Below are 22,850 nucleotides of genomic sequence, written 5' to 3'. Positions count from 1 at the left end.
TCACACCTCTGGCCTGCGAACAAACATACCCACTCAATACTACAAAGTACACACAATTTGATCATAATTTGTCTCATTAGAATGTGATGGCTTGATAACAAGTACTACGTATTTAACCATCTCCAAACAACGAATCCATATCATCGTCCTCCTCTGGAGCAGGACCCGAAGTCTCTGCTGCTTCCTCACCATCCAACGCTTCCAGCACAAGTTCCATCATGGCAGCCATATCGTCGTCATCATTACCCGCCACCTGCTGCTCCGGAACTGGCTCCACCTCCTCTAGAGCAGGACTCGAAGTCTCTGCGTTCTCGTCACAATCCAAAAATTCTCGCATAAGTGCCTCCATGGCAGCCGTATCGTCATCCTCATTACGCGCCACCTGTTTCTGCGGAACTGGCTCCACCTCCTCCTCCTGCTGCTGCTGCTGCTGCTGTTCCAGCGGTGTTTCCTATTCACCGCCCATCAGCACATCCATCTGCGCCTCCACCGCAGCGTCAATCTCGCTGTCGCTCATGCCGAAGTAATTTGACGGCTTGCTACTTTCAGTAGTAGCTGGCCGGTAGCCGACAGCGGGGGCGTAGCCTGCATAGAGGTCTACTTGTGGTTGTGTAGGAAGAAAAGAAGAAGACGAAGAAGAAGAAACAGGCAAAGAAGGCAAAACAGCAGGTAAAGACGAAGAAGACGAAGAAGAAGAAGAAGAACCAGACACAACAGCAGGTACACCAGAAAACGAAGCAGAACCCAAACGAGACGAAGAAGCACGATCAAAAACAGGGGGTTCCTGTTGCACAGGCGCAACCACAGGCTCTGGTGTCCCCGCCCCAGAAGCCAAAGCACTACTACGCTTACGCGTTTTACGACTACGAAGCTCGCGCTTCGTTAGAAGGCCCTTGGACGCGTTTGTGGGACGGCCGGGCTTTCTTCTCGGTGGCAGCACGACCGTCTTGGCCGGGATTTGCATCCCGGGATTCATGCTGGTTTCGGGCGCCGCTGCGTTTGGCCTTGCGGTGAGTTGGCGGTTCTGCGGCGGCGTGATAGCGGGCGTGACGAGGTGGCTCCGTTGAGCCGAAGAGCCTTGCTGTTGTTGTTGTTGTTGTGGTTGCAGTTGTAGTTGTGGTGGTGGTGGTGGTGGGAATACAGCGGGAGGAGGAGCGAACTGTGAAGAGGGAAAGGAGAGAGGGAAGAAGTTTTGTTGTTGTGGAGGGATGGCGAAGGGAGGTTGAGCGGGAATGTAAGAAAAGGGATTTATGGCTTCGTTGCCATAGGTAGAGGAGAAGGGCTGTGGCATGCCCATTTGTGTAGGGAGAGGGAATAGAGCAACTTGTTGCTGCTGCTGCTGCTGCTGCCGCCGCTGTGGGAGGGCCAGACCGGTGATGTTGATCGGTTGGCATGCATCTGGAGAGGCGATGTAGCCGTTGAAGACTTGGGCTCGGTAAGGAAACATGTTGGTGGCTTTGGTGGTTGATAAAGAAGCTTGATGTGATGGATATAGAGAAGCTTTATGAATCTAGTGATTCAGATATTGATGTGAAGTGAAGTGAAGTGATGAAGAGGAATCAAGGAGACGGATAGAATGCATACATCTTATACAAGAGGATACAACCATAATCCCATTGTATCCATGGTTAACTTTCAGCCAATTTAAAATTAGATGGTAAAACTGTTCAATGAGAATGAAGAGAGTTCTGCGCGGTGACTCGAACCTGTGCATTTTGCACTCCAGGCCAATGAGGCTGACAGGATTACCTATTGTTTTTAAAGCATTACAAAAACTTTTCAGGTGTCAACGCTCTACGCCAATCTCCTGTGACGAGGTAACAGCCCATGGAAGAACCAGAAGCCTCTGGAATCAAGCTTACGACCCAACACACTGACGTCCCTTGGTAGAGCACGGATTTCCTCTTCCTTGACTAGCTCACAGACCCATTTGCCAAATTGCAGTTGGGTCTCCTGCTCCTCTTTGGACATGGAAGACTCAAGCGTACAGCTGAAACTCAGGATGAGGTCGTACCAGTCGTAGACGCGCATGTCACCGATAATCCAGCGCTTTCCCGGCGTAAAGTTCTGATGCGTAGCAATTATCGCACGCGCAACATCTTCGCCGTGAACGAAATGAACAGCCCCGCGCTTCTTGATGTCCTCTTTCGATTGGGCGATGCGGGGCAGCCACCTTGACGGAATGCGTTCACCGCCGTACAGTCCCGACAGACACAAAACGCAACCATGGAGCGCTCGCAATTCGTCCTCAGCAATGGCACGGCTGTCCTCCTTATCATAGGGCGAGTCATCATCGCTCCAGTCATTGGGCAGCTTGTTGTAGATACCAATCTGGCCAAGTTGAATCCAATTATTCCTCGCGCCGTGAACGGAGCGATAGAGGCCGATAATCGCTTTGGACTGTCCGTGACCCCGTAGCGGAAAAGTGATCAGCACCGTTTTGGCAGCAGGGAGGCGCTTGTAGGGTTCCGCATCGCCGGACTCGGGGTCAAATTGAAACGGGATGGTAGCATCTCTTCCTGTGGTGGTAGTGGCCGCATATGTAATGTCCGTGTCGCCCAACTGCGGAATCAGAAATGTGGACGTCCAGCCGGCGCCAAGGATCAAAAGGTCCACCTCTTTCATTTGCTGGCGTAGCATTTATCAGGCTTGTTGTTGCGCGTATGGAGTTTTGCACCCGGGACGTAGTTAGGCTGTAATTCAGGGTCGACCAGGGTTCTCGTCTTGTCGATGCTGCTGGCGCTGTGGTTGACACAAGGGCGAGGTCGTGACGTGCTCCCCCACTTAGATTCTGCACAGGCCACCTGTTCTGACCGTACACCCTATCCTTCGCCTTGGCTAATGGACGCAGGGGTATCAACATTGCGACCAGAAATCGTTTTCTCTGGCTTCGAGAGGCATGCAGTTTCGAGGTGTCTACGATGCTGATCGCTAGCAACAAGCAGATTACCAATGACAATCGCCTATATTGTCCGCCTCTGCAACGCAGACCGGTCACATGCTCTCCAGATTAGAATCCTGTCGCGCCTGATTTGATGGTATTGGAATTAAGCACGGTATATTTGTCTGTAATGTATGCGAACGTATTGGAAGGCCGGACGCTACAGCGCTCACTGACTCACTGACTCAAATCTAAGGCTGAGCCACACACTACGCCTGCTTCATGACTAGTGGAACCAAGGAGATATCCATCTGTCTACTAATTATCTCGTCTGGTACTCTCAAAGCCAGATGTGACGTTGTCTTGCTAACATTCAATGCTCATTGCAGGATGCACGTCTGCGTGTCCCAATTAGGCAAAGCCTGGTTTCGACGCGTCGCGCTTCCAATTCATCCCCGCAATCCGAACTCCCCAATGACATCCCACCCAGCACTTCTACAATGAGTCAATATGCCCCCGTTCGTGGATCAAAGCAAGCCACGATTGTTGAGCAGAAGCAGCATTTCCTCCAGACCAGGAAACACATCTTGTCGCGTGGAATACCGCCATCCGAACGGCTGCGTACGCTTGCGCAAGATGGCGGCATAGAACTCAGCGTTATGAAGGGGGTGCTGGATAAAGGTATAGCTTCATTGAAATGAAAGATGCTAGAAAAGCTAAATCAAGTCTAGTCAACCGCGACCTCAAACGGCACTCACGGTCAGTCTACAGCCGCCAAATGATTGAGCACGTTGTGGAGCAAATAGACACCTTGTACTGGGACTCGGGCGCACAGCCCGTCGACGACCACGAAGATGACCAAATCGCATCCGACATCCACGAAGACGATGCGAACGCGCTGTATCAAGACGCCGATCTCACTCTCGACGAGAACATTGCCAAACTGTCCCCCACATGGCATGGCCGCGATAGCAACGACCAAATAACCCAAGACGAATACCTCTCCTCTGTCTCGCGCTTGCAGGAACTATCTGCCCAGCGGCAGACGCTACAGAACAAACTCAACACATACCGCACACTGTTATCGCTGCTGGAGCCATATCGCCAGCCCAAGGAGAGCATACAGCCAAATTTGGCGTGGAAAGATGCCCCGCTAGCTCCAGAACTAGCAAAGACTCGGACATTGGCCATACGCGTTGCAGCGAGGGTCGAGGAGAAGTTTGGCAATGTACAGGTGCCTGCGACCGCCGAGGATGATGAGGATGTAGAAATGGACGGACTTGAAAACCAGGGACAGAAAAAAGTGGACAAGGTATTGGCGAGTTGGTAGTCAACGGGTCCTTTGAGGGCGTGGATTTTGGCGTTTGGATATGATACCCCGTTTTTGCATTAAACAGAATTCTGCATCATTTCCTCCTGGCTCTATTGTCTATTGTATGCATCTTGACCACTAGCTTATAGATGAAGATAGTGAGTGACTCGTGTGCTTTCTATGCAAGCTTAACAGCTCTCACATTCAGCCTTGGCAAAATGACGACATGCGCTGTTCTTCTGGCAATGCTGAGTCTTTGTCAATGCAATGTCCAGGTACCAAATTCGCCTGCCGTATCAGTACTGCAATCCATAATCGACGCCGCCGATCACGAAGGATGTTGCAAATGCAGATGCGTAGATGACGATGGAGGCTGCTATTGGTTCAGACGGGAGCGGCTCTCACGCGGCGCGAGATCCGCCACTAGCTTGCGCAAGGGTCCGCGCCCATTTGACACCCAACTCCATCCCATGAACACTCCCCAACACTAGCCATGATTATCATTCTCGTCATTGCGTTGATTATCGGTTTCGTATCTCTCACATATTCTCTCACCACTTCCCTCTTCTTCCAGAGCACAAAGAATGCTGGCAAAGGAAAAAGGCCACCAACCATCCCGTATCTGGTCCCCGGCATCTTCCATACTTTTAGCATAGCCTTCGAAGGCCCACCGAAGTTCTTTGCAAGGCTGATGTAAGACCGCCTATTTGGTTTTATTAAGACAAATACTGATGTACACTAGCAAGGAGTTTGGCAGCTTTGCCCCATTCACTGTAAAGGCGGGATTGCGGACCTTTGTTGTCCTCAGGGATCCCCGACATATCAGGGTAGCTGCACAAGCATTGGCACTACCGGAACGCAATTCCATCGTGAGACACGAGTACGAAGATGTCTTCAAAGCCCCTGCCAGCTCTCGCACAAATGATTCCAAGTCGGAAAAATACAACGACAAAGCCAATCATGCTCGCAAAGTATCGATCCAAAAGTACTTGACTGGTGCCTCATTACCAAATCTAGGCGAGCTCTATGCCTCGAGGCTTTCCAGCAGCATGAACGACAAAATGTTCCAATTTGGCACCTGGACACAGCTAGAAGACTCCTGGTCATTTTTCCAGCAAGTTCTCACTAGATGCATGGTAGAAACACTGCTTGGTTCCACATTCTTCCGACAGTATCCCAAATTCGTAAAAGAATACTGGGTTTTCGAAGATTCCCTGCAAAGCTACGTACCGGGGATTTCAGGACTGCTCGACTTGAGTGCATACGAAAAGCCACGCGATACATTACTCCAAGGCTTGGAGAAATGGATCCGAACAAATCATGCTGGGAAGGAATTCGCCAAAGTCGAGAGCAACGACCCAGATTGGGACCAAGAGAAGGGGTCCAAGTTTGTTCAAGAATTCGACAGTCTCTTCTCGGAGTTTTCATCCGAAGAATCGCGAGCGGTCGAGTTGCTGCAGCTTATATATTGGTGCGTATTAAGAGATCATTACATATGTAAGAAGCAGGGGTGGTTATGCTAACTGTACATGCAGTTCAATTACAGACATCATACCAATGACAATCTGGTCCATTATTGAAATTTTGCGCAACCCCGAAGTGGCCAAACAATTCACCGACATTGCCTCCAAGCATCGTTCGGAAAAGGCCGGTTCTTATGGGATCATGGACATCACGGCTTTGCCTTTCATCAAATCCATGCAACATGAGATCAGCCGCTTCCGTATGGCGAATTATATGGTGTATCCTCCCAAAGGTCATGATATTTTGCTGGACGACGAATACATACTCCCTAAAGGTAGCGCGCCAATCGCATTCTCACACGACGTTGCATTGAACATGCAACCGTGGGACAAAGCTCGATCCCGCGCCCTAGATCGACCATTGATAAAGTTCTGGGCAGAAAGGTTCCTTGTCCCAGACAGGCAAAAGAAAAGGGGCGGCCTCGGATCGGGCGAGTTTAGTTTGGAAGGTCTTGAGCTATTGACTCCCGCCTTTGGTGGCCACCAAAACCTTGGGCTGGGAAGAGAGTACGCAGAAGTCATGCAGATTGCGGCTTTGGCTGTTTTGTGGAACGAGTTCGAGATCCAGCTCTGCGATCCAGAGTTCACAGATGCGGTTATGCCACCAATGCTGGAGATTGCTTTCGGTACGCTCAAACCACAGCATACGGTAGAGGTGCGTATACGCAAGCGTAAGTCGAACACGGAGAATTGAGGTCCTTATCTCCCTGAATTGTGAGGAGAGAGTTAAAAAGAGGCACGTATAGTGATTGCCTGTCTTCGTGTGCACTTCATGATGGTCATTTGTACAACTCCACACCATTGTGATCCATTCTTTCACTGTAATCACATCTTAGTATTCTTCAAATCAAAAGCAAAAATACGGTATTTGGGTCATATGTTCGTTCATGTTTGTGTACATCCAGATGTAACTCAAACTTGTTCTGGTGAGCACGACCTGTGATCCCGTGACACCCCTCCACTCCCCTCATTCCCTCATGTCCACCCCAAACCAACCTCCATGCTCAAACCGCCTCTTAAGGTGGAGAGATCCTAGGCTTTCGCGCCTCGAACCGCATTAATCTTCTCAATCAAAAACTCACCAGCCTCAGCTGCATCACGCCCATAGCTAAGATGAGGCAGCAACACAGCCGCAGCCAAGTTCCCGTCACACACAGTATCGCGAACAGCACCACCGCAGAAGATCTTGAGCTTGTCACGGGGGAACCTGGGAATCTGCTGGTTATCAGCGCGAGCCTGAGTGTCGCCAAAAGTGACGACGCCTGCAATCTGGTTCTTGACGGCATCAGAAAGGTCCTCGATTGCACGGTGGTTTACGGCTGCGCCTTGTCTGTCGTATTGTGTTAGTGGTGTAGACGAGAGAAATAGGGACGGGGGGGGGATGTTCATAAAAAAAGGACGTACGAGTATCCGCCGCATACGATAATGGCTGAAGGACACTGCCGATTCACGTCCTCAAGCACGTCGCGCATCATACGCTCGGACACGAGGTCCGTGCCGCCGGGGAGGTAGTTGGTCGAGAGTAGAGCAGCATAATCGATGCCTTCAATGGCGAGGTCGCTACCGTATTCCCGGCGGAGCTCGTCGCCCAGAGGCTGGCCAATGATGGTGCCCTAAGTAGTTCATGTGTTAGATGGAGATACACCATACATACATACAACAACCCCTGGTGGTTTCTTTCCTTTTTACTTTTTCGAGTAAAGAGGAACTTGTGTACTGACCATGTTGCCGGCCTCTGTGGACCCGCGTGCCCAGACGAAAATCACGTCTCTGCATCCGCCGCCAATGGCGCGCGAGAATTCGTTTTCCGTCAGGCTCGTGCGGTTGAGGAGTTGGCGGGGTGCGAGTTCGAGGGACGCGGAGGCCGGGATGGCGACTGGAGTGGCGGACGAGGCGATTGCCAGAGCGAAGATGGAGAGTAGTTTCATTGCGATTTTGAAGATTGCAGTGAAGAGAAATTGGGTTTGATTGAGGTAAGAGGGATTGTAGGTTGCAAGATTGGTAGTGAGCGGATGATGGGAAGAGGTGCTTGGAAGTGAAGCTTGCTGAGTAGAAAAAGGGGGTTCCAAACGTTGATTCTTATACAGGAGGTTTCATGCAGGACCTTCAGATCACGTACTCCTTTCTTTCTCGTTAGAAGTGGAGGTGCTGGTCTCATGGTGGGTAGCATTGACAATGGCCATGTCGACAACCCGACTGATGCTATGAACCTCAGCCGAGGCATTGAGGTGGTCTTACTAGGAACTGTCCAATTAGCTGTACATGCCATAAGGTAGGCTCTGCCAGCCAAGGCCATAGATATTACACCAAGACATAGAATGCTGTCTAGGAGTGGTGCTTTGGTGTTTTGAATGACCTCTTGGACCAAGACTGAGCAAGATTAAAGGCCTAGTCTGCAAAACAGCTTGTGTAACCATATGGCCTTGGAAGCCCCAAAACACCAATGAATACACATAGAGAAAATAATCGCCTCGGTACAACGACGTTTGGCATCGCGTGATTCTGGAAAAGACGGCTACGATGTGAAACTTTGCTGTATAGGGGACCATGGCCTTACAACGACGCCTTTTTGGGAGCCATGCTGTAGGATGGAAATACGGGATAAATACACAGTTTTGGAGCTCACTTCTTTAAATGGTGTAGTATGTGGTGATCGCTTTGAGAGTCAGAATACTTACATTGCTAGTTACTGGGGAACTTGCAGACAGAGTTAGTGTTAGTGACAGAAGACACCTGATTGGCAGATCCCGCTTCTCACGGGGCGTTTAGACGAAAATCAACCCGTGACAAGTCGGAGAATAGCGCGGATCTTGTGTGTGGAATGTTTGGCACGTCGCTTGTTCCCTAGGGCAGACCCGCTATTACCGGTATATGCGTCCGCGGTGGAGCAAGGATCTACAGTACATACATATCTGTCCGTTGCCCAGTACGTACCAAGAATTTAGCAGCAAATTTTTACTGCTCCAGACTGATAAATCCGTGCGTTGGTTTCTTCATCATCGAACTAACGCATCATGCCAGTCCTTTACACATTCAACCTAACAAACTAAAAACGAGAACCACCAGTCTCGCAAGATACATCCCCTCTAGTTCTCCAGTACATCACAGTCGTGCCTCGGCAGAAAAGAGCAGAAGAAAAATGTATTAATCTCCCCTAAGGGGACAATGTGGCTTGGTGCAGATGATCCCAACACTACCACCCTTGTTTACGCTGCCGCAAAGTTGCCGAGGTCCGTTCTACGCGCGACCTCGAACGCATTTCTCTCGCGACACTCAGACGTAGGCCAAGTAGACCTCTGGCATGATGTTTCGACAATCTAGAGATTTCAGTTCACACGGCAGAGAAGTTATAAGGACGGGCGTTTGTGCTCGTCTTGCAGAGAACACTGCATCAAATTTTATGTGAGGAGAAGCAAATAACAATACTACACAGACACCATGTACTCCCTCTTTATTAGTACTCCTTTGCTGGCTCTCGCCTTCCTCCCATTTTGCTCTGCCCAAGAGCAATGTCCCGAGATTCCAGAGAATGATGTCGAGATGGGACAGCCTGTGCCAGTCGTACCGAGCGATATTCCCAAAGGATGTTCCGATTTTGAAATTCTGGTTGGTAAGTTCTACGTGGATATACTCGCCTCTGCGTCTTCTCTTTTTGTGTGTGTGTGTGTGTAATACTAAAAGAGATACGCCAGCTCGAGGAACCAGCGAGCCCAGTTTCCCTAAATTCGGCGTCATCGTTGGCGACCCTGTTGTGAGCAATGTCTCAGCACAATTGCCTGGAGTGCACGGCTATCCTGTCCAGGTACGTTGATACATAACACCTGGGTTTACTGACTGATCTTATTTTCTAATGTGAATTTTCTTTGCTAGTATCCGGCTAGTTCTCAGATCATCTCTGGCGGAAGACAAGGTACGCAGGACATTGTTCAGCGGTTGACTTCCCAGTCTTCTGCCTGTCCCAACCAGACTTTCTCTCTAGTCGGGTACTCGCAAGGCGCAAGTATCATGCACCGAGCCGCAGCTCAACTCCCTACATCTTTGTTTCCCAAGATCAAATCGGTTGTGATGTTCGGCGACCCTAATCTCAGGCTGGGTGAAGTGGGAGACGAGTTCCCAGAGGGGCTGCAAGCAAAGGTGTTACAGGTTTGTGCGAAGGGCGATCCTGTAAGTTTTTTTTTCACCTATGTAATGCTCGTTGCGAGTTGTTTGGAGAGAGAGTGGACTGACATTTTCAATCAGGTTTGCGACTCTGGATCCTGCCAGTACTACCATTTGACTTATGTTCTTCCTCAATACATGGAGGGTGCTGTGATGTTCATTGTCAGGGCTTTCAAAGGAGAACGCCTCTAGAAAGGTGGGTGGCTGAGTTTAGGAAAAGGGGTATTAACGCTTTGTACTATATCAGACTGTCTAAGCACGAACATGTTGCCAAATCAATGCCAATCTATTTTACAAGATGCACCCTTTTGTTTTTCTAAATACAGCTCATCCCGTAGCGTATTTGCATAGTTTCTGTACACTAATGCCAGTCTTACAAGTCTTACTGCATTGCCAAAGCCACTCCACCCACCCCATGCTATTGGGCCAGCTTGGGTAAGCACCTTGCATTCTCACCAGCACGACACATCGGTCTAATCCAGATCCACGAATACCACTTCGCTTGTGCTTGTGCGTGTTTGGGGTCTGCGCCACCCACTTTTCGTGCGGCAGAATGCTAATACCCAGACGCCTACCTATTGGTACAACAGGCATTTCGGCGTTAAGGCGACCCCGGTGGCCTTGGCTGGCAAAACGTACGTCATTTTTACCGCATGTAATCAAGATCTCGCACGATCTACCGCAATCGGAGCTTGGGGCTTGAACGCGCAAGCCGCGGCTGGGGCTGCAGGTGCAAGGAGTCTTGTGCACAGCGGAGTTAAGGGCTTACTTACCTATCTCCAAGTGTGTTGCTTGCTGACGACCGATGCAGAGAGAGTCTTCGAATGACGCCTGGTGGGGATAACAGTTGGTTACAGTGTTAGTTCATCACCGACATGGCTACACTTGAGCCACCCTCTTTCAACTCAAAGCTCACAAGTCTTTTCAGAACAAGAAGCAGAAGAAACAGTGGCATAGACAGAAGGAGAGTGTTGTGTTTTACAGCACCAAGTGATAGTCTATACAATAATGTCACGGGTTCAGGCACTCCAGAATATCAAACATCCTCGAACCATTGATGCTCCAATGCTTCTTGAGCCGTCATCCGCCTCTTAGGGTCCAAGTTCCTCAAGCGCAAGACCAGATCCATAAAGACCATATCCTCAACCTCGGGCCAATTCCCAAACTGTTTGTAACCGATTTGTGGCTCCCACCGATCCGTCCACAGCATTCTCAGGATCATTCTACTGAATGAGTCGTCGCCGAGGTGCATCTCCAAACCCGCTATTGCATCCTCGTCTCCAAAATACGAGACTTGGCGCTGCAGGTGAATGAGGTCAGGTAGCACGCCCTGTGCTATGCGCGTCTCGAAATCAGCATCTGGGGCAAATATCGCACGACCGAGAACGGCATATGTACACTAGTAGCATTCAGTAACTAGTACGGGGGATTGTGGGGTGTATAAGGACTTACGACGACGCCAAAGGAGAACATGTCTGTTGGCTTGTTGAGTTTGCTTTTGAGAAATGCCTCGGGACTACGCCAGTTTGCGTTGCCTGCAAGCATTCCTTGGATATACCTGCCATTGGGGAGGTAGGCCGCGTTGTCAAGGTCAGTAAGTCGAACCGTGTTAATTACGACTTCTTTCTTGTCTTCATGGTAGTCAACCATGATGTTGTCTGCCTTGATATCTGACACTTGTCAGCCTTCGGAACTATATGTTTTGTGAAGAGTCCCATCACCTAGGTGTACAATATCTTGGCTGTGCAACTCAGCTAGTCCCGTCAGACTATCTTTCAGAATCTTCTTTGTATTTTGCATGGAAACCTTTCTCTTCACAAGGCTTAAGAGGTCTTCTTTCAATTATCGAAATACGAAGATCCGCTCATTGGGGATCATGTCCACGGGCAGTCGTGTAAAGGGACTATCGCGGACATTGGGCCGAATCTCCTTGTCGAAATGGTTGAATATGAGCTTGGGAATGGTTTTCAAGATAAATTGATCGCACCCGCTCCTAAAGAAAGTTAGTTCGCACCCCAAAAAATGCTTTGGTTAGTAGTTACGTTGCCAGCCAAACATGTCCAAAGTGTTCTTTTGTCTGGAGAAGCTGCTTGTAACGATATCGAACTCCTGTAGCTCCAACCATGTCTTTAGGAACAGCTGCCATCCTGGCGGTGCTACTGCGAAACATAATTTTTTGTAGACTGTGCTCAGAATGCTCATAATAAAAATTGCAACTGTAGGCCTGAGAGGTGATGTACTAGCGGATGGTTGAATGGTATTTTGGCTTGGCGAGTAAGGAAGTGTCACAAGGGTAGTTGAAGCGCCAAGAGTCTTCGTGCACTTTGCCAAAATGTGTACTTACCGTCCAAACCGCTTGCAGCAGTTTGCTTTGGCGAGTTCATTTCAGACTTAGCTCTATGCCATCTCCCTTCTATGCTATGTTTTTTTGTTGATCTATGTTTCAGAGGATCCATATTTCTTACATCTATGAGGTACGGATGGCAAAAGAGAGCAGGAAATTCTATTACTGAGAAAAGAGATCAGATGTATTTGACATGCATAAAGGGAAATGCACTAAAGCATTGAGCAAAACTTGCTTAGATGCAAGAACGAAGGTATTTCGGTCTAAGTAGATAGAATGAAAAGGGTATTAATCGCTTGACCATGCCGCTCGCGATGAGTGTGCCCCAAATGATCTCATGTCAAGGTACGCCATGCGCCACGCTGAAAGATGAATGCTGAGGGTCCCGAGTATTACAGATGAAAAGATGCTAGATGAAAGTTAAAGCTCAAAGTTATCAAGCCAGTGCTGAGTGACGATTTTGCCCTCGTTGAAAGTTTTCTTGTTCATGCGAACAATGATGGCGGCGTGCGAGTGTCGGTGGTTGTGGATGTGAACTGGGTGTTTCTTGAAGCCAACATTGTTTAGCGCCTCGATCATTTTGAATTGTGCCGGCGTGAGGGCTAGGGTCGGGAATTTCAGAGTCGCTCCGTCTTTTTGCTCTTGGATGGAATCGCCTTCGACATCACAATACTTCTTCTGTACCATTCCGTTGGCTGAATGCTGTTTTGACGACATGGCGGCTTCGTCGCTGCTGCTCAAATACTCCTGCTCATGTGCATTGTTGGCATTTTCGTACATGTCCTCAGCCTCTCGCCGCACTGCGTTGATCATCAGCGGTATGCGGTAGCGCGCATAGTCTATTCCAGATCGGCCCTGCTCGTGGAGTTGTATGCGCTGGTGACTGCGAACTGACTGGACGGCAGAATTGATGAGAAAGGCGGACACTCCTATAGGGACGAAGATGGCCAGGAGTGCTACAATGGATGCGCGCCCTATCATGGTCCTTGTACCGTCTGTTAGGCGCTGAGCAAATGCTGGTACTTCCTCAGGCTCTTTTGGCGAGACTGGGTGCTCTCTGTCCACTATCACATTGGCGTAGCCGTCAATGTAGTTTACTTTGACATTGTCTATATCCACAAAAGGGTCCGTAGACGAGATGCCAGCCGTGTAGTATGTGACCGTTCGATCGTTAATGACGTTTGCATATAGGCTTCGGTTCTTAAACTGGGCTAGTGCCTGGATGAAGATGCTCTCCGGATCGGCAAGGACCGCTAGAAGTGGGCGATCCGTGTCCCTGAACTTGTCCACGCCGAAGAGTTGCCTTCCACTCCTGGAAAGTGTGCGCGCGCCCAAGACATTCCAGAGGTGGCTGTGGTAGCCTTTAAGTGGTGTCCGAACACCGAGATGAGGAGTCGCAAAGGTTGTGAAGTTCTGGCAGAGTTAGCAGATGGTGCTGGGCCCAGGGCAAAGAACGCACTATTGGCTGTATCTTATCAAAGACACCCCTGCGGAAGAGCAGTCCGATAGCATAGCGCGAGATAAGACCGCCGAGTGAATACCCTACAACACTAATCTTGGTGATATTGTGTCCGCTCTCGGCTAGCTCCTCGAGTTTGCCCTCGATCTCGTCGGCGACCCGCTCGCCGCCCGTATCGACACCGTCGTAGGTGAAGCTGCCCGCGTTGCGCTTGGCGACGAGGACATGGAGTTTGTCTTGAGGAAACGTCTCGCCCAAAGTTGTGCTGATATACTTCAGATGGTCGGGGTTTCCCCAGAGGCTGTACGTGGTCAACGCGATTGCTTTTCAGGCCGCAGACGGGGGTGGCGCAAGTGGCGCAGAGACGTACCCATGGACGAGGACGCAGAGGTGGTCGGCTTTCTCAGACATGGTGATGGATGCAGGTTTGGCGAGGAAAGAGAAAGGAAGGCTGTGGGCTGGAGCAGCGTGGCGGAGTGCCTAGAATATATGTGCAGTGCCCCCACGTCCTGATCTCGTCCGTGAAAGGCGCCGTCGGAACCTATGCACGCGGGGCTGTATTGGCATCTGTGCCCTGGACCAGAGCCACCACTGGGGTATTTGAGAACCGCGGTCACGCGCTGTGTATGGCTGTAGAGCGAGGTGAAGCGTCGAAGGCTATGCGAGCCGCAAGGTGGGCGCAACACGTGGAGGCAGCGGGCGATGTTGCGACGTCGGGTGTGCAGCGTTTCAGATGCTTTCCATGAGCGCGTCATGACGGCATCGGAGGCCGGATCGCCGCCCCAAAGTCCGCACGCGTCGGGTGGACCCTGCATTCCTTAGCGCCATTGTCGCCAGGCCGAGACGCGTGTGAAGTCAGCCTGTCTCACTCCTTCACTGATTGGCTTCGGCCGCCTCACCCCAGCGGACCTCTTCACTCAGAGCAACGATACGTCTGCAGCTTGTCGAAGCCGTCCTCTTCTCTGGAGCTCATCCAAGCAGGCTCCCCATGTATCGCCCACCACGCTGAACACGTGCTGGCCTGCGCAGGCTTCTCTCACCTGTCGCCCTTGTGTCACTGCACTGCGCCTCCGAGCCTGACGTATCTTTCGCTTCTTTCACCTGCCTCGCCGCATGTACTGCGCATAGGCAGTATTGCCGCTTACTCTGGCTCCAGAATCAGCCAGACGTTGAGCGGAACGCCCTTGACTGCAACTCCATCAATCTAACGTGGTAGGTTGTGCACCATTGGCGCCCGCATACCTGCTTACGGCAAAACAACCATCACAATCCATCAGCTATGTGGCCTTCAGTCTCCGCTCACAGAAGCTTTGCCAAGATACCATGCCCTTCAGGTGCATCCTGCGCACTTCCTCATTGCATATTCAGTCATGACGCTGCCAAGTCACCTGACCGCTTGCCTTCTCCACCTCCAGTAACAGCGGTACGCAGCGTTGAGCCAGTTGCGAGACATGACGACGTTGTAAACCAGGACCTGTCTCAGGCTGTTCCTGTAAAAGACCAAGCAAGACCCAGCGGCTCGGTCAACCCAAACATATCCAAGGGCAAGGCGCCAGCAACAAAGGAGTCAGGAGCCGCCCACACTCCACCTTCGAAGCCGCTTGCTGGCACAGCTGTCTCCAAATCCCTGCCTTCATCTGCGACCCGGCCCATATCCCCACCACCAAAGGCTGTCGCAGCCAAAACTATCATTAATCCCGACACTCCGGTTCCCGTGGTACCGCGCAAGCTCACCAAAGAACCGGCTACCTTCACCAAACGAGTGGCACTTCTAAAGGCACTGCACACGTACTTGAAACCACACAACGACAAGCTCCTCAAAGCAGTCAAACCCGAGATCAAGGCTCTGCACCTTGACACAAACCAGCTCAATAAATTAGCAGTCGATGAGGAGGAAAGGATCGCCATATCCAACCCATCGGTCTACGAGAACATACTGAAACAGCGGCTAGTAAAGCTCAAGGGTATGACACCAGAGGATTGGGTCAAAGAGAGGCGAGCAGCCGTAGCCGCGGAAAAGGGCGAGCCGCCTAAGAAACCACCGCCTAAGAGGGTGGACACAGGCTTGAGTTCCGAAGACGAAATCACGTTTCTCCGCACGCTCAAGTGTGAACAAAAGGGACTGGATCAATATGGTTATGTCACCCATCTACCGAGCGATGCAGAGCTGAATGAGACACGTTTGGCCCTGGATACAGCTGCTGGATGGGAAGAATGTGACCGCTGCAAAACGCGCTTTCAAGTATTCCCAGATCGAAATGAAGAAGGTGCCCTCACATCCGGTGGAGAATGCAGGTATCATTGGGGTAGAACCATCTATCCTAAAAAGTCCAACAACGCCACAGACTTTAAGAGATTGACATGCTGCAACGCCGAAGTCGGATCGCCGGGCTGCAGTACGCACGAAACGCATGTGTACAACGTCAAAAGCGCGAAGCGACTATCTCTCATCATGCCATTCATTCAAACATCAGAAAACGACAAGGTCCCAAAATCTTCGGCTGTAGCCTTTGATTGCGAAATGGGCTATACCACCAATGGCCTCGAGATGATGCGTCTTACTGTCATATCATGGCCGCAACATAAGCCGCTCGTTGACGTTCTCGTTCGTCCACTGGGACAGATATTAGACTTCAACACTCGCTTCTCGGGTATCACGCGCGAGCAGTTTGTCAACGCAAAACCATACGACCCAGCAAATCCTAAGCCGGTGCGCAAGGACCTCCGTATCGTTGAATCACCCTATGCAGCGCGAGATCTCTTCCTTTCCCATGTCTCGCCCGAGACACCGGTCGTAGGGCATGCGCTGGAAAATGACCTCAACACGATCCGTCTCATCCACCCCGTCATCATCGACACAGTTCTCCTCTACCCAACACGGCAAGGCCTACCGTTTCGCTCTGGGCTGCGGAAGCTCGCCAAAGATCATCTCGGCGAGGAGATTCAGCAAGCAGGAGCCGCTGGCCATGACAGCTACGAGGATGCCCGCACAACGGGCGAGTTGGTGAGACTCAAGATCAAAGAACAGTGGAAGCTGAAGAAGATTGATGGCTTCGAAATCAGGGACGGCGGCGTACATCCACCAGTGCCATCCGGCGCACCACCAGCACGGGCTGCAACCACGCCCGTGAATGTACCAACCGCGAACATGACTGGATCGGTAGGAACGAACCCGGCGGCTAAGAGAAAGCTGGAGGACGAAGGCAAGGAAGACCCCAGTGAAGAGCCGCCGACGAAGAAGCTGGAGACTTTGAGTTCTTAAACAGACATAAGTGGTATGAGGTGTGGACGTGTATTTGAAATCTCCATGTGAAACCTATGACACGGCAGTCTTTGAAGCTGTTAGCGTAACATGGAGAGTCTGAATGTCTTGAAACTATACACGTATCTGGCCTTTGAGGCCTTGGGAAGGACACCCAAACTTGAGGCTATGCCATGATAGCTTCGGGTGCGTAGCTTATGGAAAGCATCTGGATCTTAGCAGCATTGCCGCAGCGCGGAATATACCCCTTGTCCATCCGCGGTCCATATCATGACCATGTTCTGTTGTCGACCGCGGCCTAACAACTTGTAGTTAATGCCTCCTCTTACTTTCCTGAATTGTACACAAAACATTCTTTCCGTATCGCATCCTCGATTAACCCCCGGTCCCGCAAGCAAATATAGTCTGACGCCTTCTTCACCCAACCATACTCGCATCCAGGCCCTGCACGCCCTGCAGCCCCTCTTTCGTCGGCTCATACACGACATCGGTATCCAAATCCTTCATGACGCCAATGACGACGCCCACGCTCTCCACAAAGCCATTGACAGCCACACGCAACATGCGGTTCGTAGTCGCCGCATATTCGACTTGCAGGACAGACTGCTCGGTCGAATCGGCTGGCGTGGTAAGGCTGAAGCAACGGCGCACAAAGGGCGAGAGCTCGGCGTCGACAGAGAGGGCGGATTGCGCTGTTTGCGCGAGGTGCGGGGTGGGAAAGGGTATGTGGAGGGTGCTGGTAGCGAATTAGAAGCGTGTGTGGTGGAGTGCAATGCTGGACATACAGGGTACAGGGGAAGTCTTCTGGCTTCCAGTCTTTTGTATTTGCCATGGTGATGTCTGTTGCGCAAAGGCGCTTGTTATTGCGTGGGGAGGAAAAGAAGCGGTACGAGAGTTTGCGTGTTGCGTCTGCTAATCAGCGCAGCAAAAACTTTATCCAAAAGCTGTCTCTCAGGAAATCAAGAAAAGAGGTAAGCTTCTGACAAGAGATTGCGCAAGCAGATTCGGCCTGGCCTCTCCCGACGGTCCCGCCATGAGGCTCAAATGGCCCAGAATGTGGGGGAGGGGCACCGTCTGCCGTCCCGAACAGGTATAGCGCCATCCACGACGCGCTAGGACCCGTGCTCGTACCTGAATTCCAGAGCGTCATACATCATCATCACCAGTGGATTAGCTCGGTAGCATGCAACAATGCGTCATGGCTCATTCGCTGGCTCTCTTGACTTCTTCTGGTCTTCTACTTAGTTACGAGCTTCCGCCTTGACATTACCGTGTTTTTCATAGCAGAACACGAGCAACCAGCAGCGACATCGCCATCTCACTAGCAAAAGTCCCAAGAGTACTAGAACCAAGCATGTTTCGCAACACCGTGATCAAGTCTCCAAGGCACCTTTGCCTTCGCGCCACTCCAGCCCGGCCTTTCTCGCTATCGGCCTCAAAACGCGTGGAGCAGTACCCGAAAGACCTGAGCACCAACTCAAAGACCAAGACGGACCAGTACGAGGGCGATTCACCGCATGCAGTGCAGGACAAGGTGGAGCGTGGCGATACCCATAATGTGCAGGAGAGCAATGCCAAGGCAGGCATGGAGTGAGTTTGTCTCTGTTGTGAGCGCGGGAAGGCGTTGCAGAAACAGATTGGCTAATGCAATACAGCAGCGCACATAAAGAAGGGAGGGGAGGACACGCTACGGAGCATCAGGACTCTGCTGGGGGAAAAGAGACGGCTAAGAAGGAGTTTCCTGAAGCACCGGATCCAGCCATTGGCATGCAGGACGAGAGGGGCGGACGTGGTGCTTAGATGTTTGGTGCTGAGACTGCAATGGGAACTCCCGAGCGAAAAGTAATCAATAAAATGATTGTCACAGCTGCTACAGTCCTCCTTCTGGAAGATGAAGATGACAATGTGGATACCTATGCTGACGTAGACGGATCGCCAAAAAGACAATTTGACCGGCCCAACCACAACGCCCTGACTCGAGGACACAACGAGCTAACACCCAGCGTATGCGGAACTACGTTTCTCACCGTCGATCACTCCCGGCGTTGCGGGCAACGGGTGAAACGGGGCAATGAGCTTGGACCGCGACCGCCGTGTCAGTGTGAACTACATACGTAAGCCTTGTGTGCATGAATCTCCCACCTTCAAACAAGCTAGCACTAGTAAGCCGCGATCGACGGGGGGGCGCCAGCAAAATGAGTCGACGAGGGAGAGAGTTGTAAGGAATGAATTTCAGAATTCTAAGGGATAGAATCAAATGTATCGATATATGGGACTTCACCCCCACGCCGCCTTCATCTTTTGAAAAAAAAAATTAGGAAAACAAAAAAGAACAAAAAAAAAAGAGAACCGAAAATTGTGCTCAACCATTCATGCATGTACGTATACGTACATGTGCATTTCCCAGACCAACAACAACAAAAAAAAGCTACTACTTGGCCAGGCCCGGCCTTGGGGGGGAAAAGAAATTCCGGCTTATGTGAGAGCTGAGAATGAGCGAAAAGCATGAACATGAGCATGAACATGAGCATGAGCATGAGCATGAGCATGAAGCGGCGCGCGCGCGCGCACCTCCCTCAACGGCCCCACATGGCGCAAAGTTTCGAGAAAACAAATCGCGTCATGTGGGAATTGGGCGTGGCGGATAATATCCATGGGTAAGTACTTATGGATGGATGGATGGATGGATGGATGGATGGATGGATGGGGGATTTGGCCCGTAGCTTCGGCGCCGATAGCTGTAGGTGTACGTAGTACTATGTAACTAAGTAAGATGTGGATGCGTGTGCAAGTGCAAGCGTCAAGCAAGAATACAGCACAAGGGAACTTGCATGCATGGCTTAGCGGTACTTACGAGTCAGTCTCGTTGTTACCTTTTAGCCTTGTTTTACTAGTACGCAGTACCAACCAAGTATAGGGATCAATCATAAGTGTAAGTGCTATCTACTTACATATGTACGTACGTACGTACTCGACTCATGTGCGTGTAGAAAGTCACCACCTGCGAACTTGCTGCACATGTATCTTGTCTCCCTTGTAACTTTGGTCAGATTACTATGTGGAGGAGTCCCTTGCCGCTGAACTAAGTAAACTTTTCTTCTTTGCTCGCTGTGTTTTTTTCTACGTATGCATGCATGCATCTAGGTGGGTGCGTGGGTAGGCGGGTGTGTACTGTAGGTACAAGAATGGAGAAATCACCGATCCAATGGCGCCGCGTCGGCCCGAAAAACTTGGGTTTGAAGAATAGATAAGTAACTGGAAACAATGGATACGTGTGGACGTGCAGGATGGATGGTTCGGATGGTGCGGTTTTTTTTTCACGCATGGACCCAGGGTTTTTTTTTCTTTGATAGCCGTGGGAGGAAGGGGGAGGTGATGGATAAGGATAAGGACTAGGGTAATTACTTAGAGGCGGTAGGAGCAAGGAAATGAATAAAGTAAAGATATCCTAAGCAAGAACAGTGAAGAAGGAGGAGAGGAGGAATGCATGGAATAACAAGGCTATGTTGTCCAAAGTGCAGATGATGATACTTAGTGATCAGTCAGCGCTAGAAGGAATACTTACTAATAACATAACCTGATTATCATGTTCTCTTGTATATCCGCTGAACTCTCCACAGCACAAATCAATAAATCAATGGAATCAATGATATACAGCACTAACACCATACTCCCCTCCTACTTCTAATCGACGTATCCACACCGTTCCTAGCTATATCCACTTCCTCCCACCAGGCCTTATCCAAAGACGCGCTTATCCATGCTAAACCTCTACCTCTTTCCATATCAGCAATCCTTATCAATGTGTAAAAGCATGTGTATGGACTAGGTTAGGAGGAGATACAGAATAGCCGGTTAAGCATTTTAGCTGGTAAATTGGTCTAGATAAATAGATAGATGGAGTAAGTACATTGACTAACTGCGTTGGTGGATATATAGATGAGTGAGTGTGGGAGGAAATGGACCGAGTGACTAGTGGCGGGGTGGCTTTTCTGCTGTTTATCTATAGTGGTTCGTTAGTTCGTTAGTTAGGTGCTCACTGACTCAGTTATGTGGTTAGTTCGGCGGTTACTTAGGTGCTGCGTTGGCTACGTACTTGGTCAAGTTAGTGCTACGACGCAAGTACTACTACTAATCCACAAACATGACAACAACAACAACACCGTCTGCATTACTTTGCAAGAAAAATCTCATAGATATGATACAGATGAATAATAGAATCAATCTAGATTTCAATCTCAATCGCACCACTCATTTACCCCACACACCCACTACATGCTCTCCAAACCCTCAGTATCCCAGCCTACCTATCCAATCCCATCGATATCCCCATGTTACTCTACTCTACTCTACTCTACACCACTCTACTCTACTCTATTCTACTCCACACCCAAATCCATCCATCCATCCATCCATCCATCCAAGTAACGCGTATACATGTATCCAACACCCACCCTCGATCCCCGTCTTCCTTACCACCCAGGATATGCATCACGGCATTAATGCGCCAAGTCCCCCTCCCCACCTCCAACACCCCAACCAAGTACCGAACACAGCCCCGCAAACACAGCAACCCGCAACCCCAAACACAAAACGTGCAATGTTGAAAATAAAAATAAACTGTATTTTTTTCATGCGTTAAGTAAGTAGCTACTTATAGTACGTACTTACGTATTTACCCTTGTACTTATTGTTTTTTTGTTGTTGTTGTTGTTGTTGTTGTTGTTGAAGGGTGGTTGTTTCATAGGCTGTAGCGAGGGCAGTTTGGAATACATGTATGTAGTATGTGTATGTATGTGTGTATGTACGTATATTTCAGACGAGATATGAGATCAGAATCCCGGCTTGGCTTAGTTGTGTAGCGTTGGTTGGAGGGTTGGTTGGTTGGTTGGATGGATATATACATACATAGTGAATGACTGTAACTGTAACTGTAACTGTAACGATGACGATGACGCTGACGATGACGATAAGCAGAGGAGGTACCTCGGTGCAAGGTGTAAGTAGCAATCATTTCGTCTAACGTGTTTTACAAGCGAGCGCCGCGTACAAGCGAGCGCCGCACCCCACCAACTTTGTGCACCTCTCTCATCTTAATACATAATGGCTCAACGCAACGCTAGTCAGTTAGCTTTAAATGAAGCAGATATCCAGCTCGCTATATCCTCTATTGAATCTGGTCAGATACAGAGTAATCGCAGTGCTGCTGCTATCTATAACGTGTCAGAACGAACAATCCGCCGCCGACGCGTCGGCAAGCCTGCCCGACGCGATTGCCAGCCCAACTCAAAGAAGCTTACCAAGCTAGAAGAGCAGGTGATAATTGATCATGTACTTAATCTGGATCTACGTGGATTTTCGCCTACCTATGCAGCTGTGCGAGATATGGCTGATAGACTGCTGGCTGCGCGCGGCGCTGGCCAGGTTGGCGTCCACTGGCCGCGCAACTTTGTCAAGCGTACTAACAGTCTTACAACGCGTTTTAATCGAGCGTACGATAGGCAGAGAGCCTTGTGTGAAGATCCAGTCTTAATCAAGAGCTGGTTTGAGCTTGTGGAGAAGACAAAGGCCAAGTACGGCATCTGTGACGAAGACGTCTACAACTTCGACGAAGCGGGCTTTATGATGGGCAAGATCGCGACTCAGCTAGTCGTTACAGCGTCAGAGAGAAGAGGCCGGCCAAAGGCTGTTCAACCAGGTGGCCGAGAGTGGGTAACGTTTATCGCTGGGATCAATGCAGCTGGCTGGTCTATCCCACCGTTCCTTATCTTTACTGGCAAGCATCACCTATCTGCCTGGTATGAGGAGACAGAGATCCCACGCGACTGGGCGATCGCAGTTAGCGACAACGGCTGGACGACTAATGAGCTAGGAGTTGAGTGGCTAAAGCACTTTGTCAAGCATACGGATG

At 50.3% G+C, this 22,850-nt stretch overlaps 11 protein-coding genes across 11 annotated transcripts; 5 read left to right on the top strand and 6 right to left on the bottom strand.

The window, feature by feature from the left end:
- Positions 1–112: 112 nt before the first annotated feature.
- On the bottom strand, positions 113–1,447 carry SETTUDRAFT_37070 (uncharacterized protein; the record flags this gene model as incomplete). The annotated part of the gene is made up of 2 exons (XM_008023714.1): positions 113–451; positions 473–1,447. 2 exons carry the CDS (start codon positions 1,445–1,447, stop codon positions 113–115), a joined length of 1,314 nt encoding a protein of 437 aa, XP_008021905.1.
- Positions 1,448–1,545: 98 nt separating this feature from the next.
- Positions 1,546–2,643, bottom strand: SETTUDRAFT_167287 (uncharacterized protein; the record flags this gene model as incomplete). Its single annotated transcript, XM_008024087.1, has 1 exon — positions 1,546–2,643. One exon carries the CDS (start codon positions 2,638–2,640, stop codon positions 1,795–1,797), a length of 846 nt encoding a protein of 281 aa, XP_008022278.1. The 3' UTR covers positions 1,546–1,794.
- Positions 2,644–3,381: 738 nt separating this feature from the next.
- Positions 3,382–4,211, top strand: SETTUDRAFT_103561 (uncharacterized protein; the record flags this gene model as incomplete). Its single annotated transcript, XM_008024086.1, has 2 exons — positions 3,382–3,562; positions 3,613–4,211. 2 exons carry the CDS (start codon positions 3,382–3,384, stop codon positions 4,209–4,211), a joined length of 780 nt encoding a protein of 259 aa, XP_008022277.1.
- A 475-nt stretch (positions 4,212–4,686) lies between these two features.
- On the top strand, positions 4,687–6,565 carry SETTUDRAFT_146232 (uncharacterized protein; the record flags this gene model as incomplete). The annotated part of the gene is made up of 3 exons (XM_008024085.1): positions 4,687–4,886; positions 4,936–5,664; positions 5,729–6,565. 3 exons carry the CDS (start codon positions 4,687–4,689, stop codon positions 6,408–6,410), a joined length of 1,611 nt encoding a protein of 536 aa, XP_008022276.1. The 3' UTR covers positions 6,411–6,565.
- Positions 6,566–6,748: 183 nt separating this feature from the next.
- SETTUDRAFT_37066 (carbohydrate esterase family 5 protein) lies at positions 6,749–7,644 on the bottom strand (the record flags this gene model as incomplete). The annotated part of the gene is made up of 3 exons (XM_008023713.1): positions 6,749–7,046; positions 7,121–7,329; positions 7,438–7,644. The coding sequence occupies 3 exons, from the start codon at positions 7,642–7,644 to the stop codon at positions 6,749–6,751; spliced, it is 714 nt and encodes a 237-aa protein (XP_008021904.1).
- Positions 7,645–9,154: 1,510 nt separating this feature from the next.
- Positions 9,155–10,066, top strand: SETTUDRAFT_37065 (carbohydrate esterase family 5 protein; the record flags this gene model as incomplete). The annotated part of the gene is made up of 4 exons (XM_008023712.1): positions 9,155–9,326; positions 9,400–9,518; positions 9,587–9,880; positions 9,956–10,066. 4 exons carry the CDS (start codon positions 9,155–9,157, stop codon positions 10,064–10,066), a joined length of 696 nt encoding a protein of 231 aa, XP_008021903.1.
- An 844-nt stretch (positions 10,067–10,910) lies between these two features.
- Positions 10,911–12,020, bottom strand: SETTUDRAFT_25692 (uncharacterized protein; the record flags this gene model as incomplete). Its single annotated transcript, XM_008023657.1, has 5 exons — positions 10,911–11,273; positions 11,327–11,544; positions 11,606–11,615; positions 11,729–11,867; positions 11,917–12,020. The coding sequence occupies 5 exons, from the start codon at positions 12,018–12,020 to the stop codon at positions 10,911–10,913; spliced, it is 834 nt and encodes a 277-aa protein (XP_008021848.1).
- A 336-nt stretch (positions 12,021–12,356) lies between these two features.
- SETTUDRAFT_167285 (uncharacterized protein) lies at positions 12,357–14,130 on the bottom strand. The gene is made up of 3 exons (XM_008024084.1): positions 14,048–14,130; positions 13,678–13,978; positions 12,357–13,631 (listed from the first exon to the last, which is right to left on the bottom strand). The coding sequence occupies exons 1-3, from the start codon at positions 14,086–14,088 to the stop codon at positions 12,639–12,641; spliced, it is 1,335 nt and encodes a 444-aa protein (XP_008022275.1). The 5' UTR covers positions 14,089–14,130; the 3' UTR covers positions 12,357–12,638.
- Positions 14,131–14,956: 826 nt separating this feature from the next.
- Positions 14,957–16,939, top strand: SETTUDRAFT_159016 (uncharacterized protein; the record flags this gene model as incomplete). Its single annotated transcript, XM_008024083.1, has 1 exon — positions 14,957–16,939. One exon carries the CDS (start codon positions 14,957–14,959, stop codon positions 16,937–16,939), a length of 1,983 nt encoding a protein of 660 aa, XP_008022274.1.
- A 417-nt stretch (positions 16,940–17,356) lies between these two features.
- Positions 17,357–17,771, bottom strand: SETTUDRAFT_37061 (uncharacterized protein; the record flags this gene model as incomplete). Its single annotated transcript, XM_008023711.1, has 2 exons — positions 17,357–17,675; positions 17,725–17,771. The coding sequence occupies 2 exons, from the start codon at positions 17,769–17,771 to the stop codon at positions 17,357–17,359; spliced, it is 366 nt and encodes a 121-aa protein (XP_008021902.1).
- Positions 17,772–18,210: 439 nt separating this feature from the next.
- On the top strand, positions 18,211–18,769 carry SETTUDRAFT_45618 (uncharacterized protein). The gene is made up of 2 exons (XM_008023742.1): positions 18,211–18,529; positions 18,595–18,769. The coding sequence occupies exons 1-2, from the start codon at positions 18,294–18,296 to the stop codon at positions 18,737–18,739; spliced, it is 381 nt and encodes a 126-aa protein (XP_008021933.1). The 5' UTR covers positions 18,211–18,293; the 3' UTR covers positions 18,740–18,769.
- The last annotated feature ends 4,081 nt before the right edge of the window (positions 18,770–22,850 follow it).

This window comes from Exserohilum turcica (assembly GCF_000359705.1).
Source record: "Exserohilum turcica Et28A unplaced genomic scaffold SETTUscaffold_11, whole genome shotgun sequence".
NCBI classification, from domain to species: Eukaryota; Fungi; Ascomycota; class Dothideomycetes; order Pleosporales; family Pleosporaceae; genus Exserohilum; species Exserohilum turcicum.
This window is presented reverse-complemented; position numbering and strand designations above follow the sequence as displayed.

Bases quoted from the DNA above. Each gene is read 5' to 3' on its own strand.
- SETTUDRAFT_167285 (XM_008024084.1), bottom strand. From the start codon at position 14,088: ATGTCTGAGAAAGCCGACCACCTCTGCGTCCTCGTCCATGG. The intron at 13,979-14,047 runs GTACGTCTCTGC...GACCACGTACAG, and splicing joins CTCTGCGTCCTCGTCCATGG to CCTCTGGGGAAACCCCGACC. The intron at 13,632-13,677 runs GTGCGTTCTTTG...TAACTCTGCCAG, and splicing joins TTGATAAGATACAGCCAATA to AACTTCACAACCTTTGCGAC.
- SETTUDRAFT_45618 (XM_008023742.1), top strand. From the start codon at position 18,294: ATGTTTCGCAACACCGTGATCAAGTCTCCAAGGCACCTTTGCCTTCGC. The intron at 18,530-18,594 runs GTGAGTTTGTCT...AATGCAATACAG, and splicing joins AATGCCAAGGCAGGCATGGA to CAGCGCACATAAAGAAGGGA.